General features: G+C 42.7%; 1 protein-coding gene across 1 annotated transcript in view; it reads right to left on the reverse strand.

Annotated features, from left to right (window-relative positions):
- Window positions 1–10,295, reverse strand: part of LOC109974486 (supervillin-like) — a 38,118-nt gene that overhangs the window by 19,975 nt on the left and 7,848 nt on the right. Inside the window, 11 exon segments of the mRNA XM_020624690.1 lie at window positions 18–81; window positions 1,419–1,484; window positions 2,313–2,604; window positions 3,877–3,966; window positions 4,232–4,368; window positions 4,651–4,715; window positions 4,840–4,877; window positions 5,070–5,240; window positions 5,691–6,160; window positions 6,163–6,952; window positions 10,030–10,291. Of these exon segments, the coding sequence (XP_020480346.1) occupies window positions 18–81; window positions 1,419–1,484; window positions 2,313–2,604; window positions 3,877–3,966; window positions 4,232–4,368; window positions 4,651–4,715; window positions 4,840–4,877; window positions 5,070–5,240; window positions 5,691–6,160; window positions 6,163–6,952; window positions 10,030–10,291 (2,445 nt within the window).

The following is a 10,295-nucleotide window of genomic DNA, read 5'->3' on the forward strand; positions in this document are numbered from 1 at the left end:
TGGGTGGGGGTTGGCGCCTGCCACAGAGCGGACGAGAGAGGCTGACAGGGGCTCTAGTTTGCGCTCACCTCCATGTCTCAGCTGCAGGAACATTAGGAGTAATATCAGAAAAGTCAGGACTGAGCTGAAGGTACTGAATGAGTATTAAATGAGGTTGTGGCAGGAAAGGCAGAGGAATGTGTGGGTGTTACAAAAGGAAGGTGGTGATGAAAACAGTGGGACAACGAAGAGGATGAGAGGTAGGAAATAAGTGGATGAGAGGAAGCACAACAGCAATTAAAACAAATCAAGGAAAAAAGTCTGAGTAGTTCATAAAATGGCAGCGAGAAGCACAGACAGGCGCTGACAAATGACAGGTACCCTCAGTGAAAGCAGCTGATACTCTAGCATCTAAGCTATGTCATCCATTAAAACATTTAACATCACAAAGGCATTTTATCATGCATGGAGTTGTCAGTGGAATTAAGGTGAGGCAGGGATATCTAGATGAGGAAAATCGACATGTAACAACTACAGTTGATGTGCCCCTAAGCAAGGAGGAGTACCTAAATTCAAGCAACAGCTGAATGATGCTTAAAGAATCCCATAATAAAATATTTTTGAATTTTGCATTCAGACAATATTTAATCAAAATGATTAAATGATCTCCAAGAAGAAGGAAATCAGTACTGTCTTGTTGAAGCATTTATATATTTAACTGGGCTACAAAGATTAAATAGGTTAATAAAATTGTATTATTTACCTATAATACAGCCTTTAAAGGGGACAACATTAAAGATGTAGCACTATTAGCATCTAGCTCAGTGTTCTGTGTACTGACTGAAATGTGAACCATTTCTCCTTCCAACAGCTCCAGTAGAGTTACTCTATGGGGAACAGTGGTAGTTCTTTTTTATAAATCTGTGCAACAGCCCAAAAGGTTATCATATGCAACCATTTATAAGATACCCAGCCTGTACACCAGATGTTGACTGGCTTTATTTGCAGTTCAAGGTTGACCCTCTTGACCCTCACACATTTCTGCACCCAGTCAATATCAAGGCCAGATCCATCTATATACTGATCCCCTAGAAAAGCTTCTTTGCCAGCATATTCAGGCTGGGAGGAAGGCTGAATAAAGTAGCATGCACTCTTTGTGTTCATATACCTCATGCTTGTTATGCAACAAACAAATATGTCACAGGAAAATGAGCTGCAGAAAACAAATGAGGCCACCCTAAGCTTTAAATAAGTACTGCAAGTGTACATCTAAAGCTTTACAACTATAAAAACACACACTAGACTGTACTGTGTTTATGAGCACAACATGAAAAGCTAGTGTAAGCATCCACTGCCATACCAAAACAGGCCACTAGCGGGACCAACTAGATCAATCATTAACAGGATCAATCAATGCAACCAATCAGAAGGGGTCTTACATGTGCTTCCTGATTGGCCTCTAAGCCTCCGTTACACACTGCAGAGGTTACAGGGGGCTCAGCTTCCTGTGTGGACATGAGTGAATCACTGCTGGAAATATGATGGATGTGACCGTGTAGGATCTGACATGGTTTCATGGGATAGTCTCAGTTCATATAGAGTAGACAAGAAATATATTCCCTGACACAAGATGTTCAGCTGTGGACGGCTGCACATCGACTGCCGAAATTATTTCCTTAGAGACAGCAGTTCTGACCTCTTGTGTTGAATTTAGTCATTTGAGACGTCCAGAGGACACTGTATTATAATGAATAAGAAAAATGAGATAGTGCAGCGGTGAGCGTCAGTGACCTGGAAGTGAAGCTGCTTTTTGAGAAATGCTTTGATGCAGCTTTATTAATTTTGACTCATTTACATTGGCTTTTGCACATCTGTTCTAGTGGTTGCTCTAAATAAGAATGGTACAGATTTCTGCTACCCACTACCCACTGCTGTCAGCTTTTTGTGGCACCTCCTGCTATAGCCTGCAGTATAGTAACTGCTCTTCTTATTTCCTCATTCTTCATCTTCATAATTTTGTGGTAACAACTATGATAGATGGTTGGTAAGTGGTGGTGTAACAAGAAAACAAAAAAAATTGTAATATTGTAACATTGTAACCGATCTGTCTTTCTAATTCTAGGTCTAACGTCTACTGATCTGTCTTTCTAATTCTAGGTCTAACCGTTGTTTGTTTATCTTACTTTACTGAAATATTTAGCTCAGAAATGTAGAGACAGGTAATACCATCCTTGATCTTGAACACTGCCTTCATTTCCTTCAACATTTATTGCTCATATACTATTTATAGCAATGCAACAGTTTTCTTCCAAAGGCTGCATAAACTTCTGTACCTGCTGCACCTCTCCTTGAGTGATGGGCTGGGTCTGAAAACGAGCGTTGGCCCGGCGCTGACGGGTGCCCTCTCGGGTCCGTACAGCAGTTCTGCCCCTGGGCTGAGCGAGGCGGTTAAATAGAGCCATCTTTTCAGCCAAGCTAAGGGTACACAGGTCGGGCTCCTCTGGGACAGGCTCCTGGCCATCTCCCTTTACCACAGCACTAGAAGCATGAGCTGGTTTCTGGTGTTCATGGGCGTCCTTCTCCTGTTCCTGGACTGCTGACCCTGGCTGGGGGGAAGCTTGAATGCTGAGGGAGTGACAGGGAGATGTCAGGGTGTGATGGGTGTCAGTCTTCAAATAACCACTTTAGATGGAGAAGTCTTAAGCACAACAATAAATGACTAGTAAAATTATTTTGACTGGTTATAAAAGATCTTATGCAAACATCTAAATCAGCATTTTTATTAAGGTATATAGAGTTTAAATTTAAATACAAAATAAAGGCTGTTTTTTATTTCAACACTAAAACACCAAATCTAGCTGTCTTTTTTTTTTTTTTCGCACTTTTACATATTATATCACTCGGATGAATAAGAATCTTCATAAATTACTATTTAATCAGAAGCTTGTTAAATGTCAGTTTTAAATAAGATAATTAACTTGTTCAAACAAAACAGCTGAATCATTAAGTTTTTATTAAACATGCAGTGTTAAGGTTTCAAAAGTAGATGTATTCCTCTCCTAACTATCAAACAACCAAACACGTATGCAAACACCAGCCAGGAAAACAACTTTAATAACTGTCAGATTGCAAGCACAGCACCAGGGCTAATCATCTAAATGCGCTCTGATGTTTGCAGGCAATCTCCCAGCAGCGTGTTAAGTTAAACCTGAGTTGATAAACAAACTGCGGGACACGTGAACTCGTGACATGCAGAAGGCTTTAACTGGCTCAACCTCTAACCTTTCCAAAAAGTATGTACCCTATTCCTTTACTGACATTTGTGACCTGCATGTGAGAAACTCAGCATGAAGGAATGCTTGGAAACTGGGCATGGAAAAAAATCTGAAGAAGTTATTGTGTAAACATTGGCTTCCTTCCCCTATAAGGTGCACACAGCTAAGAAACAGCACATGAGGGGACAGAAATAACAAAGTCAAGTGAGCTGAAAGAGCAGGCCCAACACTACGCCAGCAGAGGGAGACAGAGAGTAAAATGTTTCTATGGGACATTTGCATTATTCAGTACAAATGACAACATCACAAGAAGAAACAGCTTCTGTTAGAAAACTGCATTATATGTCATTGTTTCAATGTGTTTCATCATTCATCATTTTGTGATACATGAAATATCCAAAAGTTATTGACAAACTACCAATGCATTCAAGGACACATTATGCAAACAATTGTTTCCTTTGTGGTAGAGTCACAGTGTGTAGATGTGCACAGCAATGAATCCTGTTGGCAAAAGACTTAACACAGCCACACACAATATAACCTGCTCGGGTACAAAGAGCAAAGACAGAACTTATTTAAGCAAATAAACAACACATGCACACACAGAGACACATAGCTGTACCTGATGCCAGGCACACTGGTGCTGACTACAGTGGGGTTGGGGGCGCGAGCGGTATGGACGCCCGCTGGCTGTGATGATGTGGCAGACTCACTTACAAGTGCAGGAAAGGAGGAAGGAAAAAATACAGTGAAATGTGCATTATTCAAAACAGGGAAACACAGTCATTGAAAATGTAAGATGAGTAAAAACAAAAGACTTGAGAGAGGCTGATGGAGCTTTCTGAAGGGACAGTGAAAAGGACAGGAAAGGCACTGAAGAACAGGAAAAAGTAAACAGAAATAAGAAAATGGCCCTACAAACTGTATGATACAAACTACAGCTACAGTTTTTAAGTAGGATACAGTTTAAGACCAACCTTGAAACATTGACCACCTCTATGTTGGTGACGGGCTGGGTGTGCGAGCGGTCCTGAACTCTTCTGAGACGCCTTTCTACAGCAGAATTTCGAGACCGCGGTTTAGGAACACCTCCCTCTGATGTCCTTTCCAGTTCCTGGAACAACATGTCAGGGAGACATCAGTAGGTTAGTTTAGTAAATTTGATACAGCGATATGTGAAATTAAAAGCAAAAATATTTATTTGAACGTCTGTGAACACCTAGTTAATACACAGGTATAAGATATAAGAGTTGAAATTACATAAGTAACACTTTCAGCTGTAAATCTGAACTGATCTGCAGCTTTTGTTTTGAAATTATGAGCTTAAAAAAATCACCCATTCAAAAATATTAATTATGTCCTTATGATTGACATGAACATAAAGTGGGAATGGTACCCTAAAGAGAGACCTCTTGGCAGCCACACTCATCTTGGCTCTCTCATCAAGCTTCTCTTCATCCACTGAAAAAAAGGTTTACTGCATTTAAACATCTGTAAAATGTCACTGACATTTCCTTGTAAATTAACATTTAATTGTAAAGAATTATGTATATGCATTGAACATGGATGCAGTGGATGAACTTACCTTCTGCCTCCTGCAGCTGTGCTGGGCTGAGACGGGACCTGTAGAAAAAATTCATTTATATCATATATATCAAGCATCAGCATTTAGACTACATTTTTAAATTTAAAGAATTACTGGATATTACAATAATCTGAATGACAAAGTAGAACCATGCTCCACCAAAACTCAGAGTATTGATCTTTGTAAATGAAGTAATTTTGAAGAGCTCCTGCAGAAAGCCCTTCCTATACCTATCAGATTCCAAACGCTCTGCAGATGTGATGGGCTGGGTCCTAAACCTTTCCGACATGCGACTGTCTCCTGGGGTGATGTAGCGTCGAGGCCTCCGAGTGCCCCTGTCCCGAATACTGCCACTAGCTGGATCTACCTCCATTGCTGAGAGATCTACTTTAGTAGTCTCACTTTTGGTGGGTCAATTTGGAAAGATTGGCGAAGACAGCAAGAAGGGAAAAAAATGGTTGGTTTTGAAGTTATTGCAATGAATGAACAGTTTACCAGAAACTTCAGATTAGAAGAACAGGCCCACACACGCTAAGCACAACCTATTGTATCTTAACTGTGAAGAGCAGTTACCAAGTGTTAACATGCAGCAGCAGGCAACTGTTATGGAATAACTCGCAAGGCCCAATGCTAACTTGCAAAGGTAAGTTAAGCTCAAACAACAAAATTGCACTACAATAAATGTGATAATGATAGACATCATAGCACACACCTTCAAGCATTTCATTCCTGTCAGTGATCAGCATTATTTTCTTGGATCATCATTGGATTATCTATCTGCAGCAGCTGACCAGTGCAAAGTTATAAAGTTATTTAGCAATGCAACACAGAGCCCAAGCCAGTGGACCTACAACTCAGGTTTCCGGTTGGCGTTCTCCAGATAAGAGTGTCGCAGCTGTGCTACTGACACCCGGGTGTCCAGGGTGCCCATTTCCCCGTTAGCCACCTCTGATTGAGGGACGGCCCTGGATTGCTCTCTTCTGGCTGCTGTCCTCTCCATGCGGTACATGGCAGAATGCTTGCTTAGTCCTATATCTGACATGGAGCGGGTTCGTATCTTAGGTTTTGGCCCTCCGCTCATCTCCATGCTTCTATGTTTGGCCAGAGTGACAGAGGGGCTTTTCTGGACATAATCAGCTGAGTCAAGCCTCTGCTGCCACAACGGATCCTGCTGCTGTCTCTGAAACTCAAACTCATCTTCTGGTGGGAGCTCTTGTTTTTTCTGCGAGTCTTGCTGCTGACTTAGTGGTTCATACTCTTTCTGTCTTTGAGAATGTTGTTGTCTTTCAGCCCCTTGTCGCTGTCCCGAGGTGTCGCAATGATGCTGTGCTGCTTCAGGGGTTCTTGCTGCTGAATTTGGGGCTCTTCAAGGTACACAGGCTCTGAGGACTGATGCTGCCCAGGCTGCTGGCCGCTGATAGGCTGCATAGATCTAAATACTCTCTCCTCTTCACTGTAATCCCTGGAAAGACGCTCTCTCCCTCTTTCTCTGATTCTCTCAACATTTCTTTCCCTTCCGCTCTCCCTCAGTCTCTCCAGATTCCAGTCTTCCTCTCCTTGACTCGTCCTCCTCTGTTCTGGACTGTAGTTCTGCCAGTCCATGTCTTCATGCCCGCCCCTGTAAGTATCATCCACACTCCTTTCCCTTCGGCGAATCTCCGAGGGCAACACTGCCTTCCTGCTCTTCAACAAACCCTCTGTATGAGCCTCTTCCTTCAGAACCTGTCTGGCCTCTATTCTTGCCTCCTTGTGGGCAGCATACATTTGCTCAGTGCTCACTCTCCTTCGTGGTTGTACCTCAGGAGGTCCAGGAAGTTTGGTATTGGACACTGTAGCAGGCATGGCCAAACAGGGCTGAGAGTCCAGAGCAGGGCCAGAGTGTTGGTACTCAGGGTCAAACTGAGGGTAGGCTGCTTGGCTGTGGGCAGAATGGTGACCTGAACTAGGCTGAAGCTGGGGAACAGTCCTTTGCTGGGTGGGTTCTGAGTATTGTGGCGTATACTGAGCAATCTTCCCCTGAGTATGATGTCTGCTAGCTTGGTGTATGTCTGGACTCCAGTCAGGGGGCCTCTGGGCAGTTTCATCCTTGGACAATCGTTCCCTTGCTCGGATTCTTGGAGAAAGGAATGGATAAGGGACACAGAGATTCCAGTTCATTTGAGGAGTTAGGACACTCTCTGAACTAAAAACTCATCTCAAACAAAAGGTGACCTAAAGAGCATGTACCAAGATTTTTTTCCATGAGACACAAAGGCTGGAAAATGATTAAATAAACCAGCCACAATTTCAATGTCCAACTAGGTAGTTGGGAGAACTTCAGACAAACTTATTAATACCCACAGCTCAAATCTAACAACTGATTTTAATTTAACTCACACTCAATTTAATTCCCACAAAAAAATGTATTCCAGCAAATCACAGTTGTCATCAATGTGTGGTCCAGGTGTACATCGTCAACCAAATTTTATGACATGAAACCATCATGGGACCCAAATCCTACACTAGAATTTCATCAATGCCAAGTAGCAGCAGCATATCCTCGTTTAAACAACTCTCTCCATCTGATGCCTCTGTGCCAAAAATGTAAGATGACTATTTTCATCTACAACCTTCTGGCCTCTGGTAACCAAGTTTGCTCTAATCTAATTGTAGCCCATTAAGCCAGACACAGACCTAAATAGTACTTGTGCTACATGAGTACACACTAATACTAGCTAGTACAGTATAAGCAGCCGAAAAAGCCACAGAGGCAGCCAGCACCAGTGGCACACAGTGGACCCTTACACAAACTAAACATTGATCAGAATATACTTTCTGAGACACATCTGAAAGCGAACTATATCATGTATTTCTGTGATTGTCCAGTCAAGAAAAGCATGTAAGGATGTAAAACTTTAATGTAAAACCCTCCAGGATACTCAGATACAACCCCAAATCAGAAAAAGCTGGGACAGTATGCAAATCTAAATTAAAACCGTAGGGATTTCAGTGGGCAAAGGGCTCAAGTCTAAGCTGGATGACCGAGCTTTCCGATCCCTCAGACAGCACCGCATCAAGAACTGTCATTCTTCTATAAGTGATATAACCACATGGGCTCAGGATGACTTTGGCACACCTGTGTCTGGCACTACAATACGTAGTTACATCCATAAATGGTACTTAAAACTGTATGATCGCACAGTGGAAATGTGCACTGTGGTCAGATGAGTCAGTATTTCAGGTCTTTTTGGAAGGAGTGGACACTGTGTGCTCCAGACCAAAGGACCATCCATACTGTTAGCAGTAAGAATCCAAAAGCCAGGGTCTGTCATGGTCTGGGGTTGTGTCAGTGCCCTTGGCAAAGGTAACTTGACACCATTAATGCTGAACACTACAGAGAGATGTTGGAGCAACATATGCTGCCTTCAAGATGATGTCTTTCCAGGGACAGATTTCAACAAGACAATGCAAAACCTCATACTGCCACATTACCAAGGCCTGGCTGTGGAGGAAAAGGGGCTGAGTGCTGGACTGGCCTGCCTGCAGTCCCAATCTGTCCCCAGTAGAGAATGTGTGGTGTGTTTTGAAACACAAATTGCGTCAACAAAGACCCAGGACTGTTGCACCTTAAGACTTGTTTATAGGAAGTTAGCAGTTTTAACTTTGATTTTACGTACTGTCCCAACTGTTTCCGACTCAGGGCTGTAAAATGTTTGTTAATCTGTTTTTCACCGCAGTGTTTTCAGCACAAAACCATATTGTGTGATTAAAAATGTGCATGCAAGCTCTCAAGGTCAAGGTGACTAACAAGGTACAAGACACAGATGTAATTTCATAGAGGTTAACAGGCTGGAATCTGAGAGTGGTGGTGGTGGTGAAGCCTTAGCTGACGAGCACTGAGTCAGTGGGTCTGTGATTGGCTGGGTCACAGTCTGGAGCTGCCTAATGTTGTCAACCCAATCAACTCCATTTCACCAACACCACTCAAATGCTCCTGAAACCAGGCCAAACAGAGCCACACTAAATTAACATGAATGTAGGTGACGAGGACGGTATCTGTTTATAGAATGTGATCCAGCTTACTTAACAGAAAAGTTGTAACACAAAGTATGCCAAGTACTTCAGTTTCCTGGAACTGTACTCTTATATGTGTAATCTTAGTGCCAAGTCTTTTAGGGACAAAGTATTGAGACAGCAGACCTTGCTTCTCTGATTTGGGCTCAGTAAAGCACAGATGATACAATGTAAGATGATACAAGATAATTTTCCATGTTGCTGTTAAGTCAGGGTCACCTCTCAGAGGCAAACAGGGAAATCATATCCCCTCCAAAAACTGACCCTGCAGCCTTTTCCTGATGAGCTCCCCAGAGCACCTCTCTATGTGAAACTGGAACCAGGCAAGTATGACAGACCCACAATCTAGAAAGATCTCAACACTGGGATAGTGGTAAAAGCAGCAGGCTGACTAGCTCAGCTCCCATTACACAGCTCATACTGCACTGCATTTTGGGAGGCTTCAATACAAAGACTTTTCCATGTTCACATTTTTGTGTATGGCTGGATTGTCTACATCATGCGAGTATATGTAATAAATTACTTTGTGTCATAGACTTTATCACAATAAAAAAGGTGGACCTGTGTAGCATGCTCCTGCAGGAAGTTACTACTGGCAAGTGGCGAGGTGTGAATATCAGTGGGAAAACAGGTGATCATGTGGTTTAAACTCTTGGGGTCTAAATGCTGTGTAAAAATACACCGTAGACACAACATCAGACTCTGCACTGAAAGACTATTTCATGTTACATGGGAAGCAGCACACAGCTAAGCAAACTAACTAGAGCTTAACGACCTCTGGCAGATGTAGGCCGTTTGGGTAGTAAAGAAAGAACTACTGTTACAACTATGATTATTATAGCATTATATCTGCAGGTGCGTGAAACAGGGCTAATGTCAAAACAGACATACAGAAGCATTTATAATCTGTTGATAAGTAAATGCAGGGACCTTTGTGCTATATGAAAATTTCATTTCTTAACCAAGAAAAAATGTCAGTCATGTTTATTAGACATAATACTAAAAATATGCACATTTGAATTTGTTTATCTGTTTGGTTCTCTGTAAGCACTTTGTCCTGCTCTCTAACACATAAAAATGCTGGTGATGACCTTATGACCCCACTTGTTTTATGAATGTTAATATTTATAAACTCACCCCTGCCTGTTGAGGATGCTCTGGGCCTGCTGCTCTATGAATAAATCCCCAGGTGAGATGCCATAGCGAGTGGTGGGAAGGGAGGCCCGGCGGGCAGTGCGAGGGGAGCTGGGCACTGCTGTGACGCTGTAGTCCCTGGTGGAGGCAGGGATTGGCTCCTTGTGGTCAGGGCCTTGGTGGTGGTGGGGGTGTTGTTGTTGGGATTGGGCTGAATGCTGCTCCTGAGTTCTGGTTTTTAAAGCGAACGGTTGCTCCTGAGTCCCTCC

This window comes from Monopterus albus, unplaced genomic scaffold (assembly GCF_001952655.1).
Source record: "Monopterus albus unplaced genomic scaffold, M_albus_1.0 scaffold335.1, whole genome shotgun sequence".
Classification (NCBI taxonomy): Eukaryota; Metazoa; Chordata; class Actinopteri; order Synbranchiformes; family Synbranchidae; genus Monopterus; species Monopterus albus.